The sequence below is a fragment of the Sardina pilchardus genome, chromosome 8, assembly GCF_963854185.1.
Source record: "Sardina pilchardus chromosome 8, fSarPil1.1, whole genome shotgun sequence".
In the NCBI taxonomy this organism is placed as follows: Eukaryota; Metazoa; Chordata; class Actinopteri; order Clupeiformes; family Clupeidae; genus Sardina; species Sardina pilchardus.
This window is the reverse complement of record NC_085001.1, coordinates 9,030,964-9,052,264: the sequence shown is the minus strand read 5'-3', so window position 1 is coordinate 9,052,264 and position 21,301 is coordinate 9,030,964. Positions and strand designations below refer to the sequence as shown.

The 21,301-nt window shown below is 42.7% G+C and overlaps 2 protein-coding genes across 3 annotated transcripts; both read left to right on the top strand.

The window, feature by feature from the left end:
- The first annotated feature begins 1,712 nt into the window (after positions 1 to 1,712).
- Positions 1,713 to 7,826, top strand: LOC134088584 (toll-like receptor 1). 2 transcript variants are annotated; one of them, XM_062542617.1, is made up of 2 exons: positions 1,713 to 1,718; positions 4,191 to 7,826. In XM_062542617.1, exon 2 carries the CDS (start codon positions 4,192 to 4,194, stop codon positions 6,709 to 6,711), a length of 2,520 nt encoding a protein of 839 aa, XP_062398601.1. In that variant the 5' UTR covers positions 1,713 to 1,718; position 4,191; the 3' UTR covers positions 6,712 to 7,826. The 2 variants fall into 2 exon arrangements, with proteins under 2 accessions (XP_062398601.1, XP_062398600.1); XM_062542616.1 differs by lacking the exon at positions 1,713 to 1,718 and adding an exon at positions 1,984 to 2,004.
- Positions 7,827 to 15,604: 7,778 nt separating this feature from the next.
- On the top strand, positions 15,605 to 19,053 carry prlhr2a (prolactin releasing hormone receptor 2a). The gene is made up of 2 exons (XM_062543851.1): positions 15,605 to 16,089; positions 18,239 to 19,053. The coding sequence occupies exons 1-2, from the start codon at positions 15,605 to 15,607 to the stop codon at positions 18,876 to 18,878; spliced, it is 1,125 nt and encodes a 374-aa protein (XP_062399835.1). The 3' UTR covers positions 18,879 to 19,053.
- Positions 19,054 to 21,301: the final 2,248 nt, after the last annotated feature.

Below are 21,301 nucleotides of genomic sequence, written 5' to 3'. Positions count from 1 at the left end.
CGTGACAAGCATTTACATGTTGTACATACATTTCGATGATGCTCACACATGAGACATTTTGAATACAAACAAGAAATTACCATACCAGTGGAACATCCCAGAATCGTGTTGTTGTTTTTTGAGGGACATTACACTGTACTGTAGTACAAATAGTGTATTATGGGTTAGCATGGCTGGCACACCTGAGGTGAATTTTTCAACTTCATAATACCATAATGACCTTCTTCTCCTAAACTAACTATACTCCTCTTAACCTGCATTTCTAGTCTGTGTTGCATATGATCTCTCTCAGGGAAGGTAAACGGTATCAGGAAAAATATCCAACAGAAAAAGTACGGTTGCCATGGTTGTGGTGGTTTTAACAGAAACTCACTGATTCATACTTGTGGTGAGTCTAATGAAGGCTAAATGAATATTACAGAAATAAATATTTTAGCCCGAGTTAAGTAAAATGAAGTGCTGCACCACACTCTAAGCACAATCACTTTTTATTTTTGTGTGTGTGCTTTGAACAGAATCACTGCTAACACAGGTTGGACATCCAGACGTTTTACCCCTGCAAGTTTGACATTTAAGAAAATAAATGCATGTTCTCCACAGCACAAAACCCTGCCCATCTCTGCCTTTCATCCTCAAGACAGCTTCTGCAATTTACTTTCCATGCCCGCCCGGTGTCTCTCTGTGGTTACGTTACAAAACAGAAATGCTCATCCAGCAGATGAGTTGGACTGTTATTCATTTCAGGATGAGTGAATCTCATGCATATTATAACAGTTGCTGGTATGTGCAGTCTGTTTGCCAACCAAATGGGAACTATGAGTAAAACCACAACAAGTTCAAGGTGCAGGCTAGCAGGTACCTGTGTAATCAGACATCTATTTACTTAAAAGGGTGAGGTTTGTTGAGCAAAAGAGGAGTGTGGTGACATGCTTGTAATTCCAATCATACATGTTCACCAAGAGCACTCTAATACAAGGATGTTTAGATTTAGATAAAGAAATTGGGAACTGTTGAGTAAAAAGGCCTATTGACAAATTAAGGAACTAAAAACAAAGTTATTCATTACTATTTCCTTGTTTATTTTATTATTTCAGGAACCTCTGGCACAATGAATGTAGGCGGCCCTTACATAAAGCATGACTAACCTTTGCTTTGTTTGTCCAATGCCCCGTCAGGTAAATTTACTGGTAGTGGTACAGTACTGTATATGTACCTGATGGAGATGAAAGCAGTTGCGGAGAGAGATGTTGAAGGTGAGATGGGCTTGTTAGTCAGACGAACAATATGTAAAATATAGTTCTAACAGTGTCGCTGTTGGCTATTTGGATGCCCTAAGCAGAACTGCTTTGTGGTGCCCCCCTCCCCAGTTTGATGCTGCTGTCAGTTTAAGGGCATTGAGTCTACATAACGACCTTTTTGACAGCTCCATTCAAATAGACTATATGGCCAAAAAACTACTGTTTGTGCCACATTTATAGAACAGTCGCCTATTAACTAGAAAATTACTCTGATAGTGCAGACCTCCGCCAAGCGGAAACATAGCCGTCTCCTGGATCCAGACAGTGATACTGATCACTCCCAAAATAATTGTTTCTTCCTTGGATTTAGACCTTTTCTGAAAATTTTTATCAAAATCCTTCCATAACCTTTTGTGTTGTCTTGCTAACAAGCAGACAAAGCAAACCAACCCTGATGAAAACATAACCTCCTTGGCAGAGGTAAGAATGCATGATTTTATGTTGGTATAAACAGCATTCATTGTTTTGGAAATAGAAGCATGTTTGACATAATGCTCTAGACATTTTCTGTTTGCAAGATAGTGAACTATGAGCCTGGTAGCTACCTATGCATGTGCATCTCCACTGAACTTCAACTTTCCAGTACTGTATAAGCACCAGTATTGGCCCTATTGCATCTTTAACCATGAGCTTTCTCATTCGTTTTGACATGTCAGTGGCAGCCTAGAACTATATGCAACTACGTGTCACCCGACAGTGTGTTGAGGTAAGGATAATGGTCTCGTCAGAATTTTTCACTTAATAGCCTATATGAAACGAAACTGAGAAGGAAAAAAATATCGGAGTCCTCTGTGGTAGATGCGGCAATGTGACTGCAACTAGGCTACGTGACACCTGACGGTGCGTTGAGGCGATGACAATTTTTACTTATTAAATTAAACGGAACTTGTAGAAACAAATACCGAGGACATGACCGCTACCGCCACGTTCGGAGTTTCTAAATGGTCAGTATGGGAACCGGATAACTCCAAAATCTCCTCTGTCTTTGTTGCATTGCCTTCACGATTTACTTAAAAAAGGAATCCAAAAGGTGATACCTACAACGACAAGGCAGCTGGAACTTCTATCTCTCTCTCTACCTCCTCAATTAAATAGCATAACGTTGAAATTGTCTGCATAGTGGAGACTGAGAAGACCCATATCATCCTTGCATGTAAGCCTATATGTTGTTGCTGTTTTTTGACATTGTAAATGTTCGGAAGAATGAAAAGCAGTTTGAAGTAAAGCTACATATATTTGTTGACTAAATGTTGGTGTTATACGGCACTGGTTATAAATGTCAACTAAGACAGCCTACTTGTATTTTATAACAAGCTTTCCTTCAGGACAATGCGTTGAGATTTCCTTGAATTTCAAGGTTTTTTTTTAAACCGGTAATTGAAAGGTTTTGTGAACATTGTTACTGTATGTGTTGTGCATTATTAGGACAGTTATTAATGTAACATGACTTTTAAAACAACATTTGAAATATAATTACATTTCTAGTACTATTTATTGTTCAAATGTCAGAAATGTTGATATGATATGGGCATTTATTTGCAATACAAGGACTACTGCTACTTCTACTACAACTACCATTAGGCCTACAATGGATATTAAATATTTTCAAGTGGACATTTAAGGCTGATCATTTGATTTGGTTGATAAATTGCCATCCGAGGTAGCCTGGGTGTTCCCATCACGCCTTGCGCGGTGATTTCATTCACACTGCTAAGGCAGTCTGGAAACTATCACCCAAATTTCTGCCTGATGTTGGTGACCAATCACAAGACCATGATGATGTGTTGTGTTGTAACACGGTCTCACACCCAACTCGTCGAATGAGGACACATGGTCAAGCCCCCTGGCGTCAATATGGGAAGCCGAAGGTCCCCCCGCGCGTTCATAGACATCAATGTAAATCCTTTGGCATCACATGTAGACGCAAGAGGGCAACTTCTCGGGGAAAACCATCCAGAAAACCCACGATATGTAAGGCCAAAATGTAACTTTTTAAAGTTATGACTGAAACTGCAAATGTTATGATATCGCGGGTTTTCTGGATGGTTTTCTCCGATAATTTTCCGATGCCTTCTTGCGTCCTCGTTCGACGAGTTTGGTGTGAGACCGTGTTGGATGAGCTATGCGCATTTGATAGACATCCGTTGCGCCCAATGAACGGATCTGGGCATTTTTTCAAATACGAGAAAATTAACGTCTGGTTGCCAGACCACGTCTCATTTGAGAAGTGGTAGCCAGGCTACCACTACTACCAGGATTAACAAAGTCAATCTGATATTGAAAAAAAATACAGAGTCAATTAACCACCATTATATGAACCTATTTTCATATATTTTCATTTAAATTATTTTATAAATATAATTTATCTTTTTTATTTTGTACCATAATAACCATGGCTGACCTACTGTACCCACCAGTGGAGAGAGGACACTCATTTCACATTATTCAACACTCAACTAGCTTTCCTATTTAATGAGGAACTATGCAGGATTGGCAATTTCATCTCTGGTTTCGGTTTCGTTTTTCGTTTTCGCTCGTTTTATGCTTGCATATTTCTCTGCAGAGCTTCCCCGACAGCTTTAGCGTGTATATTTATATATATATAGGCTATATAAAAATATATAAATTACAAGCGCGGTTCTTTTCGTTCCTTACACGTCTCAGACTTCCAGATGTAAACAAGGAGCGATCGTCTCCTGCAGAAACTGCAAGGTTGCAATAGCGGATAGGGACACTGCGGGGCGGGAGGAAATATTACTGTTTTCGATGAAACTGGTCAGTCAAGCAAAACAACGATTTCTGAGCGATTTTATGACTATGAAAAAGTTGCATAGGGTCTCTTTAATGTTGACTTTTACTAAATGCTTATATACCCTTCACCTTTTATTCCAGGATGGATGTTACCCTCTCGTCTTCTCTGCTGTTGTCCTTCCTGCTTATTGCATCTGTATGGCTGAAGGACGCAGCAGGCACATGCATCATTCCTGGTAAAGATCGAATAGATCTCTCCGACCAAAATCTCACCAGCATGCCTTCAAACCTGCCAAGAAACACCCAATATCTGGATCTCTCCTTCAACACCATCTCCACACTGACGTCAACAGACCTGGTCAGCTTGTCAGCCTTATGCATCTTTAAAATGGCCAACTGTGGCCTGATCTCTATCTCGCCGGCAGCATTCCAAAGAAACCCTCACCTGCAGGAACTGGATCTCTCCTTTAACAGGCTCTCCGCAATTCCGGAAATACAAGGACTGCCCAAACTCAGAATTTTAGACCTTTCTGAAAACCTCTATGAATCTTTCACCTTGGGCCAGTCCTTTCAAAATCTTCAGAGTCTCTCTTCCCTTTCTCTGGGAGGCACAAAAGTGTCACATATGGACAAGTTCGACTTGACACCTCTCTCACGTTCTCCACTGCGGGAGCTAGCTCTTCAAGCTGGGGATGACCTCACACATTTCAACACAGACTTCCTGGGCTATCTTTTAGGGCTAAAATCATTAGCACTTCAGATCAATTTCTGCAAAACACCAAAGCTATTTAAAAAGGTTCTCTTAGACCTGCAGATGTCTAGTGTGGATACACTAATAATTGAGAAATTTCTCCCTGAGTTCTGCGATGTCTCAGCTAATCTCACAGATGATCTCAGAAGCATGGGAAAGCTCCGTCACCTTATCCTGAAGGACACCTGGATAACCAGCTCACTAGCCTCACAGATTTTAGTCCACGTCATCCAGTCTCCTCTGCAGACTTTCTCGGTTCTGAATTGTTCATATGATCAAGACTCAGAGGGCCTGGAAGTCCTCTCAGTCCCAGACCTCAGTAAAATTGGCAATCTGCGCGCTGTGACTTTAAACACTCTTCACTACTATCACTACAGTCGACTGCACGCATCTGTGAATCTATCACTACTTCAGGGTGTAGTGAAAGCAGAATTCTCGGGAATGGGACTGAGTGCACCAGGTAATATTTTGCATGAAGTCATAGGTGATTTATCAACCTTACAGACTCTAGATGTCTCAAATAACAATTTAGCCTGCAATAATTTCTTTGTAAAATTAAGCAAATTCAGGGTTCTCTCATGTTTGAAAGAGCTTATTATTAGAAATAACAAGTTGCGGAGCCTTAACACAATAGTTTGGTACATGAATCTCGCTCTCACACATCTAGAAACTTTGGATCTGAGTTTCAACCCCATCATGCTGCCTGCCCATAAAAAGGTGATTTGGCCCTCACACCTGAAAAACCTCTCACTGAGTGGGATCCTCCTTGGGGATCACCTGTTCGATCATCTCTCTCCACACTTTGTCAGCATCAATCTGACCCACACGGACGTCACAAGTGTGAACACAGATGCTCTCCAGTCCATGAAGGACCTCAAGCAGCTCCTCCTGGGTTCCAATGCCATTCGAGAACTTCCCCCTGACCTCCTGTTACCGGCTCTAGAGGAGCTGCATGTGGACCTCAACAGTATCAGCACGTTTAAGCCGGAGACTTTCAGAGGACTGCCAAAGCTGAAGAAACTTAACGGTGGAAACAATCCATTTGTTTGTGACTGTGACCTCTACTGGTTTGTGCATGACTTTAATAAAACGTTGCTGGTAGACTGGCCAGCGGCGTACAGCTGCTACTCCCCCACACACCTAAGCGGAATACTGCTCAAGGATTTCCATCCCAGTCAGGTGGCTTGTGACCCACTGATCATGTTTACCATTTGTTTTACCGTAGTCTTGTTTGCGCTGACTTCCTGTGGAATTGTGTTTCATGTCATGGATGGAGCATGGTATGTAAAGATGCTATGGATCTGGCTAAGAGTTAAACGGAGGAGTCGAAATAAAGACAGGCGGTTGATGAGTTCCACTTTCAATTATCACGCCTTCATATCCTACAGTGTAAAAGATGCTCAGTGGGTTCAGTCCGAATTGGCGCCCCACTTGGAGACCTCTAATTTCCAGCTGTGCCTCCATGAGCGAGACTTCGTCCCGGGCGAATGGGTCATCGACAACATCATCAACTGTGTGGAGAGCAGCTACAAGACTGTGTTTGTGCTCTCACAGAGCTTTGTCCAGAGTGAATGGTGCAACTACGAGCTCTTCTTTGCACAGCACCGGGCCATCGACGTTCAACGGGACTCCCTGGTGTTGATTCTGCTGGAGCCCATCCCGCCAGACTCTCTTTCCAGAAAGTTCCTGCGCTTGAGATCCTTGCTCAGGCAACAGACTTACTTGTCTTGGCCCCGAGAGGAGCCGAAACGGCAGCTGTTCTGGGCCAGTTTGACAGCCATGTTAAGGACTGGAGATAACAGTGTGGTTGCTGGCAAAAGTGCAGTTTTGCAGCAAGTGGCAGGAGACATAGCAGATCTGTGCCATAATGAAGCGGACTATACAGAACATGATCCGTTATTGGAAGACTAAAATGTTATATACATAAATGCATGAAAGTGTATGATTGTTTGTGCCTTAATTGCTAATATGCATATAATGTTTCGAAATCCAGACTTTAAGGGGAATTCCGGTGATTTTTCTCATAGATCTCTAGTTCTCAAGGTCACCGATTACCACAAAAATTAAGCAATAGGTTTTTCCCAGCTTTACAGTAGTTGCTGCAGCTACAGCGGTACACTCTGGGGGCATGTTCATGAGAACCCGTTTTCACGTCGTCAGAGTGTAGTGCTGCTCTATCTGCCTGGAAATCGCCAGAATTCCCCTTTAAGACAAAACTGTTCTCAGATGCTTTCTGCTTACTAATCAGATGCATTTCCTGTTAATAAGATGCACTCTGTATTTTAATGCCTTTTAATTATTTATGTATTTTAGTTATTCCATTTTTATGTCATTTACTTTTTAAGCTGTTTTTAAACATGCAATTTTAGCATTTTATTTACTATTATTCTTTGCCTTTTGTTTATGCAAAGCACATTGAATTACCCCTGTGTATGTATGAAAAAATCCAAATCCAACTCGGTATATCTGGTTGCAATATGGCCTCCAAATATGGCTATGTACTGTGTAATATTTATGTAATCTTATGAGACTTGTCGATATTGTGATACCTTAGTGTAAAAACGATAAATATTTATCTTTTTAAAGTACAATATCCCTTTATACTTGACATACATTGTGTGTGTGTGTGTGTGTGTGTGTGTGCCTGTGTCTGTGTGTCAGACGTGTTACATCCACATGTGTTTGTTCCTCCACGCGTCCACCTTGAGTTAGACATATTGATTACACGTCGTGATTTGGAAACAACTCATGTCACACCCCACGTTATGCACGCATCTGTCACTACCATTACGATTCACATCCTTAAGTATGCACATGGGTCTCTTAAATCTCCCTTTAGATAATGGGATGCAATCAATAGTCACTCTCACCTGCACATGGAACAAAGGACTCCCTTCTGTTTGTGAGATTGAGGTACGTTGAGGGATAAAACCCTTACATCCCGGGGGTTTGTTCACCTGCTTTTTAGGCTCACTGCAATCACAGCACAGATTCCACAAGAGGTTTGTGTTCCATGACAAAGCGGCTTTGGAAGCTATTTCTAAGGAACCCTAAATGCTGGGTGAAGTTTCTTTTCTGTCCTTGTGTGTGTGTGTGTGTGTGTGTGTGTGTGTGTGTGTGTGTGTGTGTGTGTGTGTGTGTGTGTGTGTGTGTGTGTGTGTGTGTGTGTGTGTGTGTGTGTGTGTGTGTGTGTGTGTGTGTGTGTGTGTGTGTGTGATGGAATTGTAAGGCAAATACTTGTGTTACTGGAATGACTTACTGTAAGTGTGGATGCAAGATTAATTATCCTTCAGATCATGTTGCAAGTGTTATTTTGATGAATGATTATCAAGATATTTACCTGATTATTATTAATAGAAGAAGATATACTTTTGATCCCATGAGGGAAATTAAGATAATTTTCAAGATTTTGCTTGATAATTATCAGGATAATCATCCAGATATTTGCGTGAAGTTGAAAATGCATGTTAGTTTAGAAAAGTCCAGTTTAGTTATTGAAGCAGGTCCATATCAGTTTGTTAATCCTGAAGCATTGAGTGCAATCCAGGTTGCACTTGGTTTTTAGTCCTGCGGTTGCTTTTGCTTCTGATGACCTGTGGAGCTGATTAAAACTCCCATTAAAAATGTACATTGATCTTCACAATGTCCAATTACTTTAATCAGATCTGTACACCTGTAGTTGTATATCCATCAATAGGCATTAAGAAATAAACCAAAAGGAGAAATCAATGCATGCTGGCTGGATGGAGTTCACCTAAAAAGACATGCCTGGGCCTCAGACACATCTCTGATAGAAAGTATACACTGGAATGCCCTTTTAAAGCCATTTTCCTTATTGCCAATTATTGTCAACAATGTAGAGTTGGTTTTGGTTATTTAGTTGCTTGACAGAAAAAAGTCAGTTAAAGTGAAACTCCGGAGCAAAAACAACCTGGGGTCTATTTATATTTATAACCTCTCTGTACACTTTCAAAGTTTACAATACTTTGATTAGTCTGTAGAAACCCCTCACCACACCATAAAAGTGTAATTATATTTTGAGCCTGGCTAGACTTGGCTCCCTGTTAGCATCACTGCAAACCCATTCAGTTATAATGCAAATAAACCGTCTTGCTCAAAACACCACCAATAAATGTAATTTTGCTCTGAATAAAACATAAAAAAAACCCTTAAGTGTTGACTACCGTAAGACAGTTGTTTTTACTCCGGAGTGACTCTTCTAGTGCTTCACCAGGTGCGTTTAAAAGATCTCTCTCTCTCTCTCTCTCTCTCTCTCTCTCTCTCTCTCTCTCTCTCTCTCTCTCTCTCTCTCTCTCTCTCTCTCTCTCTCTCTCTCTCTCTCTCTCTCTACTACATATATGGTCAATAGGTGCCTATACATGTGTCATTCTAATTGGACAATTACAGGATGTTTTATCAGTGCAATAATGACTACCACTGACAGGAAATCACACCTTAGAATGTGTTATAGTGGGCAAAATTGTACTGTATGGTGATTACGGAAACGAGTTCTGGACACAGATGCACCCAGTCGCGGAATGGTTGTTACAGCGGATCCGCGCACGCTGTGAGTGGATGTGGGTAGCCAACCAAGAGGAAAGACCACTCAAACACATTTGAAAAAGGAATATCGCATCACTCCGCCCCCATCCTTCCCACATGCCTGTCCGTCTTCTGAGAGACTAAACTTTAGCGCGGTCTTTCCTGTCAGGTCACACCGTCAGTGACTCGTGTCTGGATTGGATCTGTCAGCAGTGTTTACGGCGTGGAGCGTGGATAATATCATAAATAAGAATCGAACGTCCCCTCCTTAAGGTGCGTTTGCATTCATTTGTATTTCATTTCGAAATGTTCATCTTTTTCAATATTCTAATTTTTAATTGTTTACACGAAGTGACGAGAGTGTATTAACTAGTAAAAAACATGTATGTACCGACCTTTCGCTTGGAGATGATCAGTAGGCTATATGATAGTCTAAAGATTGGTTAAATGATGAATAGGTTAGTAGCCTAGAAATCAATCTTCAGATTTTGATTGAGACAAATAGAATCCAGAATACAATCCAATGTCCTCTGTAGAATAAGAATGCTATTCTATTGGATTATGTTGGTTTAAGTTATCTTCACAGTCAATGGCTGTGCATATAATCCAGGTGCATTCAATCAAAATGGCTTGTTGCCAGTGGATTTTTGGTTTTCAACAGTGTTTGTCTTCTCAAAATGTGTCATATTGCTATAGTGTGATTGTAATGTATTTGCTATGAACCACAGACAAACACAAGGTTATTACATGGTTGCTTTTAGAAAGGATGGGCTCAGGGTAGCCCCTTGTCACAGCAACAAGTGCATCTCCTATGATTATTATCTCTGCAAATGACCTCCCATGACCACACACTGTCCCCTGATTAAAGGGGTGAGTGGGAACTGTGCTCTGACTGACCGACCACTCATTTGTCTCAAAAGACCGTTTTGATGTTGGCGACGCTTTGATTTCAAAGACAGTTACTGAGTCTTGGGGTAGTAAAATAGCCATCCATTAATCGATGGTAAATCCGCATGATCATGAGATCTTTCTCCCTCCACTATCCTAGACATCACTGGATGTGCATCACCTGTGTTGTGCATTGTGGTCAGATCTAGGATTCAGCCAAGAATTTGTGTGACACATGTGAACATTGTGAATGTGTGTGTGTGTGTGTGTGTGTGTGTGTGTACGTGTGTGTGTGTTTGTGTGAATGTGTGTGTGTGTGTGTGTGTGTGAGTGTACATAATGAGTCAGCAAGCAGAGACATAAAGCAAACAGGACCCATCAAACTCCACTGCACCCTTGTACTGTATAAGCAGCAGAGTATTGAAATGTCAGTCCTCTGTCAGCCCTCTCTAAAAGCATAAAATATTTATTTTCCAAGAGGTGCTTTTTGCATATATCAGCATTTCTTCAGGAAAGAAAGGGGTCTTTGAAGCGGCTGAATATTCTTTTATTATCATTATTTAATTTATAGCCATGGTATTTGTTGAGTTGCTGGGAGACAAATACTGCTGTTGGGTCCCTCAGTGTGTCTCATTATTTGATACAGCTGAAAACTATGCATTTTGCATCTGGTGCATTGAGCATAATGTAAACTGTCCTGCTGAGCAAAGGATACCAATAAGCTCATACATGATACATGATACATCAGTGGGAAAATCCGCACGTTCAATATGTTTATTCTATGTTTAATGCATTTTCTTGCTTTGATATCCCCTATGTTGTGTACAGTATGTCGAGTGAGCCTGAGGAGAGCTGGTGACTTTATGAGTTCTGATCAATAAAGTATCTATCTATCTATCTATCTATCTATCAATCACGGCGCTCTGCTGAATGAGTGCAGACTGATGCAGTGGGTGTGTATGTTGTGCCCTTGCCGGAGCTCCGACTGGAGCTTCATCATGAGTCCTGAAATCCTCACAGGGCTCAGTCAAGAGCAGTGCCTGATCATATCCGAGCATGGTTGTGCCTGACAGCAGCGCAGGTCTCAGCTCTCAGAGCCTTGAGACAAATACCAGAGTCCAATTGAGATGGGAGGGCGATGGGAAAAACAAAGCCTCTGTGCCGCGAGGGGAGGATCGGAGAAAAAACATCTCTGGGGGATTCAATGAAATGGGATTGTCAAACAGATATATCAGCCACCTGCACCCCAATACCCAACCCCCCCCCCCTCTCATAGCACTGGAGAATGTCTAATATGTTGTTTTCTACTCTCTTTAGACCTGTAAGAGTAGAGGGCCATAACCCATCTTCCTCTCACGGGCTGCAATTAAATGAAATGGACAGTAAAATTGCTGGTTTGGATGTGAATTAATGCATTTATCAGGGAGCTGGTCAGATGGAGCCCACATGGGCTGCTGGGTCCTAAAACACAAACAGCAGATTTCATGCATTCAGCCTCTGTCTGTGTAGCTCATTCCTCATCATTATTATTTTTTTTTTCTACCTGGTTCTCTACCTCCAATGTCTGTCCATTAATACGATCCTATTTGAGTTTCACAAATTGAAATGTAAGTTCACCTTTATCCCTAAGTGCTGCTCATTGTCTGCTCATTTTCTGAGGAACATTTTTTAAAACCAGTAATTAAGCTGTACTTAGTCCCCTTTGCCTGCCTCACGGTGACCCACGTTGCCCCATGGCGACCTCTGTTGAATCCCTTTTTGGAAATGGCTCTTCATGTCCACCTGCGTGCCGCGCCGCACAGTAAATTAGTTGTATGAACCCAATCCTGTGCAGCCGGAGGATCTGAGGAAAGCCATTAGGCCGGTCTATTAGTCCACTTTCCTGTGAGAGACGAGAAGTCCGACTGAGCGTGGCGCGCAGCTTTCCACCTCCCCACACAAACAAGGGAAATGAGCTCCATTCTCTTCCCTGCAGAGCCACTAATCTTAGAAGTCGTGCAATGCACATGAGCCTCACAGCGGCTGCTTTTCTTTTACAATACCCTAGACTTTAGATAGATAGATAGATAGATAGATAGATAGATACTGTAGATACTTTATTGATCTCCAAGGGGAAATTCAAGAGAGTATATGCGCTTGCTTTAGTATGCGCTTGTGACAAATACCCTAATTGGTGGAGGACACAAAGCAGAGATGTAGAAACCCAAATTTATTGCGGCTGGTAGTTTGTTGGGATATTGCCGTAGGCCAAACAAATTTAAAGACGCAGGTTTTTTTCATCATTCGCAGATAACCACAGGCAGATCATCTTTTTTTCTTCTCCAAACAATCAGTCTGCTGACAGCATGAATGAATAGCAGACGCTGCCAGGAGCTTAAACCAAGACATCCTGATCATTACCTAACCCATTTCCCAGCCTTAAAACGCATTAGCTGTGTGGCGCTTTGCAGCACAATGATATGAATAGAGATACGAACGATGCTTGAATGAAGGTCTGCCACTGATTCATGTGAAAATGACATAAAGTAAACCACTGACTGCTATGACGCTTTTACATATGCTTTCTCTCTCAAAGACAGTGACAGTCCACTGGCCCTATTCACTCGGTCTAAATGGTGACATTGTTCAGAAACAGTGCTGCTATTGTTGTTGCTCAGCTTAAAGTGCCTCACCACTACGATGAGGTTTGAATTGAGATGTGCTGCTATATAAAATGACTCACACACACTAAATGGATCAGGGGACAGCTGGTTGGGGTGTTGAACATTCACAGTGGACGGGGGAGACTTCAGTCTGATGTCAGCTTAGAATTACCCCCCCCACACACACACCCCACCCCACCCTACAAACACACACACACACTCACACACACACACACACACACACACACACACACACACACACACACGCACACACACCACAACCCACATCACATTTAGACATTTCTAGATCCCATTTTCAGGTGGTGATGCATGCATGTCACGGAAAGAGATGATGTGCTGCCCAATCTCCTCACACTACCTCTACTACTACACACACACACACACACACACACACACACACACACAATGTGCCTCTCTTTCTATACCCCCTCTCTGTCTCACACATACTCTCTCTCCTCCACACAAACACATACACATACACACACACACACACAAACACACAAACACACACACACACACACACACACAGACAATGTGCCTCTTTTTCTGTACCCCCTCTCTGTCTCACACATACTCTCTCTCCTCCACACAAACACACACACACACACACACACACACACACACACAGAAACACACACACAAACAAAGATGTGGGTTATGGCGCCCTTTTAGGTTCGTTCAGGGAAACCTAGTTATAATGTGTTTTTGAAAGTGTAACTTTGTACTGTTTCCAGCCAAGCTCTTTGGACAAGACATGCTGGAGCCGACACCCTCCTCTCACATTATACTTTCTTACTCATCAAATGGGCTTTTAGCATTTTGAAAAGGTTCAGTCAACCAGTTCATCTTCCCTCACCACTCGTCAGGTTTTCATTTTCACATACAGTACATTTCTTTCCCTCTATTTGTTGGGTCCAGAAACACTGTTTAACTATTTTACTTCCGATTTGAGGATAATCAAGACAGTCCTTGAATTTCCCCTTGGGGATCAATAACGTATCTATCTATCTATCTATCTATCTATCTATCTATCTACAGTATCTATCTATCTATCTATCTATCCATCTACTGTATCTACTGTATCAGTCTTGAAATGATGGAACATCAGTCAGAGAGCCAGGCTTAGGCTCTTAAGGTTGATTCTTTTAATTTATTAATTTAGAAATGTCCTTCTCTGGGTATACCGGTGCAAGCTCTGTATAGTGGTTGATAAATGAAAAATACTGTCTCCACGGCTTAATTGGTGGTTTCATGCAGAAAAATAGCCTGGTGTCAATTTTTGCTGGAGTTACATTTTTAATTGCCGGTGAAAGTTGGGAATTCAACCCGCAGCTTTTCAGACTGCAGCTTCCTAACCAGCTTCATAACCACTGCACTACCACCACCACCCATCCATTCTTCCTAACCAGCTTCCTAACCACTGCACTACCACCACCACCCATCCATTCTTCCTAACCAGCTTCCTAACCAGCTTCCTAACCACTGCACTACCACCACCACCCATCCATTCTTCCTAACCAGCTTCCTAACCAGCTTCCTAACCACTGCACTACCACCACCACCCATCCATTCTTCCTAACCACTGCACTACCACCACCACCCATCCATTCTTGCTGACCAGCTTCCTAACCACTGCACTACCACCACCACCCATCCATTCTTCCTAACCAGCTTCCTAACCACTGCACTACCACCACCACCCATCCATTCTTCCTAACCAGCTCCCTAACCACTGCACTACCACCACCACCCCATCCATTCTTCCTAACCAGCTCCCTAACCACTACACTACCACCACCACCCATCCATTCTTCCTAACCAGCTTCCTTACCACTGCACTACCACCACCACCACCCATCCATTCTTCCTAACCAGCTTCCTAACCACTGCACTACCACCAGCTTCCTAACCACTGCACTACCACCACCACCACCACCACCCATCGATTCTTCCTAACCAGCTTCCTAACCACTGCACTACCACCACCACCCATCGATTCTTCCTAACCAGCTTCCTAACCACTGCACTACCACCACCACCCATCGACTCTTCCTGACCAGCTTCCTAACCACTGCACTACCACCACCACCCATCCATTCTTCCTAACCAGCTTCCTAACCACTGCACTACCACCACCACCCATCGACTCTTCCTGACCAGCTTCCTAACCACTGCACTACCACCACCACCCATCCATTCTTCCTAACCAGCTTCCTAACCACTGCACTACCACCACCACCCATCGACTCTTCCTGACCAGCTTCCTAACCACTGCACTACCACCACCACCCATCCATTCTTCCTAACCAGCTTCCTAACCACTGCACTACCACCACCACCCATCCATTCTTCCTAACCAGCTTCCTAACCACTGCACTACCACCACCACCCATCCATTCTTCCTAACCAGCTTCCTAACCACTGCACTACCACCACCACCCATCCATTCTTCCTGACCAGCTTCCTAACCACTGCACTACCACCACCACCCATCCATTCTTCCTAACCAGCTTCCTAACCACTGCACTACCACCACCACCCATCCATTCTTCCTAACCAGCTTCCTAACCACTGCACTACCACCACCACCCATCCATTCTTCACAGTTCTTCCTAACCACTGCACTACCACCGCCACCCATCGATTCTTCACGGTTCGTCTCATAGTATGGCGCTCTCGCCCCTCTTTAGACGGCCTGCCCTCCAGCTGCTATGGATGACAGTGGGAGCGGGTGGCCCGTCAGCCTGCTGCCATCCTGTGGGCCGGCTGGTTCTTCGTGCGTGGGCACGGACAACGCCAGCGCGGGCACGGACAACGTGTACGAGGTGGCCGTGCAGCAGAACGTCTCGTCCAAGCACAGCTCCCAGTTTGTCGGGGTGGAGCTGCTGCAGTCCTTCAAGAGCCTCATCATCCCCTGCTACGCCCTGGTGGTGCTGGTGGGGGTGTTCGGCAACTACCTGCTGCTCTACGTCATCTGCCACACCCGCAAGATGCACAACGTGACCAACTTCTTCATCGGGAACCTGGCCTTCTCCGACATGCTCATCTGTGCCACCTGCGTGCCCTTCAACCTGGCGTACGCCTTCAACCCCCGCGGATGGGTCTTTGGCCGCTTCATGTGCTACCTGGTGTTCCTCATCCAGCCAGTCACTGTCTACGTGTCTGTGTTCACTCTTACCGCTATCGGCATTGACAGGTAATGTGGGAATGTGTGTGTGTGTGTGTGTGTGTGTATGTGTGGGTGGATGCTTGTGTTTCAGTGTGTGTGTATGTGTGTGTGTGTGTGTGTGTGTGTGTGTGTGTGGGAGTGTGCGTGTGTGTGGATGCTTGTGTTTCAGTGTGTGGGAGTGCTCAGAGGTTCACATTGCTGCATACAACAGCCGTCTTTGTCTCACAGAAATAAACAAGCTCTTATTAAGAGAATTAAGACTAAAATTCTTACTCCTTTCTCCCAATTCCACTTTAGCAGAAATTACTATAAATATAATATTATAAATATAATAATGGTGATGGAGTGTTGAACTTAAATTGGACTTGGGCTAAAACAAGATGAGGGCTTCTTCATAGGACGTAAAATTAAGAAATATGAGACAAAGGTCAACAAGTTATATTGATGTTAAATTGAGTTTAGTTGTGTCAAGGGGATATAGGCCAGACCAAAAGGTTTTGAATGTTCCTTCTCCCTTGGGGTGTGATTTTATCTAGGTGCTTAAGGCGTTGAGGCAGAAATCCAGGTATAATGTGATGGCTTTGTTTTTTAAATCATTTTTTGTACCATCACATTACCATAGAATGAAATAAAAAAAATAAATAAAAAAAACCCCTAATCTATGCTTAGGGTAAGAGTGATTATCAATATAATTGCACGATTCATATCTTGGATTTAGTTATTCAATTCTTCTTATTACTATTCTATCCAATTTTGTGCATCCAATTAAACTTTGGCCATTTTCCAAGCTATTTGCAAAGGTCTGTTAAGGACACTTTCCTTTTCATTTTTATGAACTTTACATATTAGCACAAAACTATCTTATTTGTCTCAAGAGTTTCCATTGGCCATACAGTAGTTGCATCTTAATATGGCTATCAAGTTCACTTCCACCCAGGAATATTGATACAATGCATCTCCCATACTCATCCATCCAGCCTTCCATCCATATCAAGCCATCATCAATGACGAGTTGGTCATTTATCTTTGTCTCATAATGAAAACAATTCAACTTTGAGGGTAAATAAAGATTAAGATGAATCACCAAAATGTGAAATTTTTTATACATATTTCCACTGGACTTTTACCAGAGGTGTCAATAAATATGGAGGGCACTGTGCATGAACTGTACACACTGTACACCATCTGAATATATCTATCAGCCATCCATCCATTCTCTGTCTATTCATCCACACCAATCCATCTTTCTATCTATCTACAGTACATCCATTATCTACCAACATCATCCATATATCTATACATCCACCCAACCATATTTGTGCATCCATTTCTCTATCTGTAATCTATCCATCTACATATCCATTCATCCATATGCACTTCCTTTGTCTGTGAGTCTTTGTCTTCACATAACTTCACAACTACAGTACAGTAGTCATTTATCCAATGATTTGCATGCAGTGGTATTTCTTTCAGAAAATGCATCTTTAGTAACTCTCTTTTGAACTGCCATAAAAAAAAGTTATTATTATTTATGATATTATATTTATATCATTAAAGGTTTCAGCTGGTGTGAAAAGCAAGCAGATGGTTGGTAAAAAGCCCACAGGAACCCACAGGAATAGATAAATGTTATATCTAAAGTTAACAGGCAAGGTTAAGGTCATTTTCAAGCACACTCTCAAAAGCAGCCAACTGTGCTGTGCTGTACTCTGACTAAATCATTCTCTCTGCCTTTTGAGCTGTGGACTGTTGTCCTTGAGGCACAACAGGCGAAGGAACTGACCAATTTCACTGCATTCTTTACTTAAGTAATGATATGCATGTCAAGTCAAGTCAAGTGTAGCGCATTTCATACACAGAGGTCATTCAATGTGCTTTAAACAAAAACCAAACAGTAATAGCAGATAAAAGCATAGATGCATGGGCAAAGAGTAATAATAATAATAATAAGAAGAAGAAGAAGAAGAAGAAGAAGAAAAGATACAGGTCTGTTTTTAACAGATAGACTTTGCCAGAGTCTAATTTAGCAAACCAGTGATAGTGATCCTTCTCAAACACCCAGAGCTGTTGCCACTCTTTGGAGATTCGTTGACGTAGGCCCGCATCTGTGTGCGCACACAAATAAAACTCCTTGTATCCTTGTATCCTTGACGCTTTTCTTATATCATCCCACCAGATACTACGCCACTGTCCACCCCCTCAAGAAGCGTCTGTCTGTGGTGTCCTGCACCTACTTGCTGCTGGGCATCTGGCTGCTGTCCTGCGGCCTGGTGGCCCCGGCAGTGGCCCACACGTACCACGTGGAGTTCCGGGACGAGGGCTTCACCATCTGCGAGGAGTTCTGGATCGGGCAGCGGCGCCAGCGCCTGGCCTACGCCTACAGCATGCTGTTCGTCACCTACGTGCTGCCGCTCTCCGCGCTCTGCGCCTCCTACCTGTGCATCTCCGTGCGGCTGCGCAACTGCGTGGCGCCGGGCCACCGCACCCCGGGCCAGGCGGAGCACCAGCGCGCCCGCAAGCGCAAGACCTTCCGGCTGGTGGCGCTGGTGGTGGCGGCGTTCGCCGTCTGCTGGCTGCCCATCAGCGTCTTCAATGTGCTGCGCGACATCAACATCGGCCTGATCGACAAGCGCTACTTCCTGCTCATCCAGCTGCTGTGCCACCTGTGCGCCATGGCCTCGTCCTGCTGCAACCCCTTCCTGTACGCCTGGCTGCACGACCGCTTCCGCGGCGAGCTGCGCAAGATGTTCACGTGCCACCGGCGCATCGGCATCCCCTCGGCCAACCACTGCGCCACCGGAAGCGTGGTCCTGTGATCGAGAGCGCGCTGGGAATGAGAGTGTACGAGGCTGTGAGGTTGTGATATCGCTATTATGAATGTGCCACTAACACTGTAGCAGTGATGCTAAGCCCCCACTCATAGACTGACAGAAGCCATTCAGTCTTTCAAGGCTAATGGCATTATGCTTTGGGAGGAGGATTAAAAATGAACTGAAGTTGGCCCAAACTGTATTAGTAACCTGACCTTAGAAATATCCAATCAAAAACTTGGATAAAAAAGCATTGCTAATTATTTCGTATTGATTTTGCATTGTAAAGATACTTGTGCATTAGAAGGTTGTGAACACCTTTGTGAGCGTGCGTGACGTAATCAGAAACCCTGTAGAAAATACAACATGGTTGGTAATTGACAGTGAAAACCTTCAAATCCACCCAGCTTGTTTGGTGTTGAAATGAAGACTGTTTCCTGGGAGCTACCTTGAGGTAGAGGTATCAATAACACTTTTCTTACAGTTGTATTGAAGACACATCTTGGCAGATTACTGCTGTCTAATTTATTGGAACCCCTAATTGAAGCAACTTCTTTTGTTCATTTCAACATGAATGCAATCTGAGGACCATAGTTCTTGATAAAAAAGAAAAGCTTTCTTGTCTCCTTTAATAAAGGAATCCGGGCGGAACTGAGCTCTGAAAAAAACTACAACAGCAGATTGAAACCTTTTGAACTCTAAATGGGATGAGTCTGACATGGTCATGACATGAAACATAATTTCCTGTGAGCTGCGAGATTCATCAGAGAAAATGAAGAGAGCAGAGGAGGGAGAGACGTGGGCAACACAATGATTTAAATCAAACAGAACAAAAGCTCTAGACATCTGTTGGGTTGGATCTATCTTTCTTTTCATCTTCTTTAAGGTGTTCAGATCTTCACATTCACGTTGAATCTTGCTTTTTTTTTCTGAAGTCCTGCTTGCATCCAATTTACCTGTATAATGGCCTTAAAGAGCAAGCTATTTTCACTGCTATTTCCATGAAGTGGTTTGTAATCACACAGGTAGAAAGAGCAGAAATAATTTATATGTGCAGATGAACAAGATTTAGCTATAAAAGATCAATTGTACATGTAATGATAAGACTGAGCCCAGCTATTCTGGTGCAAGTAAATGCGTAAGATTTTTCAGAACCACAAGTGGACATAAGGGCTGAACTAAGGCTTAGGCTACGTCCACTCAAAAGACAGAAAATACCCTTAAGTGTTCATGAAGCTATAATGCCAGTTTTATCATTCCTGTTTGATGTGTATGTATTTGTGCTGTATTGATACTGAGCTGTTGCTTGATGCGAACAACATTTGTAGTATCCTTAAACAACTGAAGTGTTTTTCTGTCTTTTATGTCAGAGTATCTGATTCATGCCTTGCATATTGTTTCTAATGCTGTTGATGTCAGAACAATGAAATTCGTCATGTCCTCAAGGTAAACACATTTCTGTCAGCACTTCATGGATTGCTTGTCTTGATGCTTGCTTGGGTCTAAATCATCTGCCAAATAACATGACCATAAACATAAATATGATAAGATGCCTAGTAAATGTGTTCTGTCCTCAAGCCCTCTCCACAACCAAAGACAACTTACGTATACACCTGATCATACAAATTCTGCCCTGAAAAAAGGAAGATGAGCTTTGCCGTTTGAATAAGGCTTTTTTATTTTATTTTTATAAACAGTCTGTGTTCAGAACTTAATGAACACACAAATGTCTGGGCCCGTATAATGGACAAAATAACGTGCATCCTCCTCGACCCTTTCATTTCTCCTCCGCCCGTTCACTCAGACTCTCTTTCTCACTCATCTCCCGCCAGGTTTGTTAGATGGACAAAACAAAAATTCAATGGTGGGATTTCACACACATCAAAGTCCAGCAGTAATAATAAGGTGGGTGACTCAGCTGTGGTCGAGATAGATAGTCTTTATAGGTGTGCACAAGCTCAAGGTTTGACACCCACACAGATACACCAACTCACTCTAAAGCACACACGCTGGCACTATACTGTATATCAGAAGCCATTCACCTTCACTCATTTATCAGGTCAATACTAGACACAACACTCAGTACACAGCAATAGATAAGAAGCTACCTGAGGCAACAAGATTTTATATATATATATAATAAATAACATCTTGTCTCAGTAGAAGTGAAAAACTATTATGCCAGATTTTTGTGTTCGCAAAAAAAGCTTTTACATCCAATCTGACAAGAGAAGAGGGTTTGGGTTAGAAAGACCAAATCCATAACTTGTCAATATTGCATGGAGACATACAAACATGATACATTTTCAGTATGAAACAACTTAACTAAATATCCCTTCAGTCAACAGATTCTTTATAATAAGACAACATTTTTGATGAGAAAACATGAGTGAAACTAGGATTACTGTTCTCACTAGACAGAATGAATA

Bases quoted from the DNA above. Each gene is read 5' to 3' on its own strand.
- LOC134088584 (XM_062542617.1), top strand. From the start codon at position 4,192: ATGGATGTTACCCTCTCGTCTTCTCTGCTGTTGTCCTTCCTGCTTATT.
- prlhr2a (XM_062543851.1), top strand. From the start codon at position 15,605: ATGGATGACAGTGGGAGCGGGTGGCCCGTCAGCCTGCTGCCATCCTGT. The intron at 16,090-18,238 runs GTAATGTGGGAA...TCATCCCACCAG, and splicing joins ACCGCTATCGGCATTGACAG to ATACTACGCCACTGTCCACC.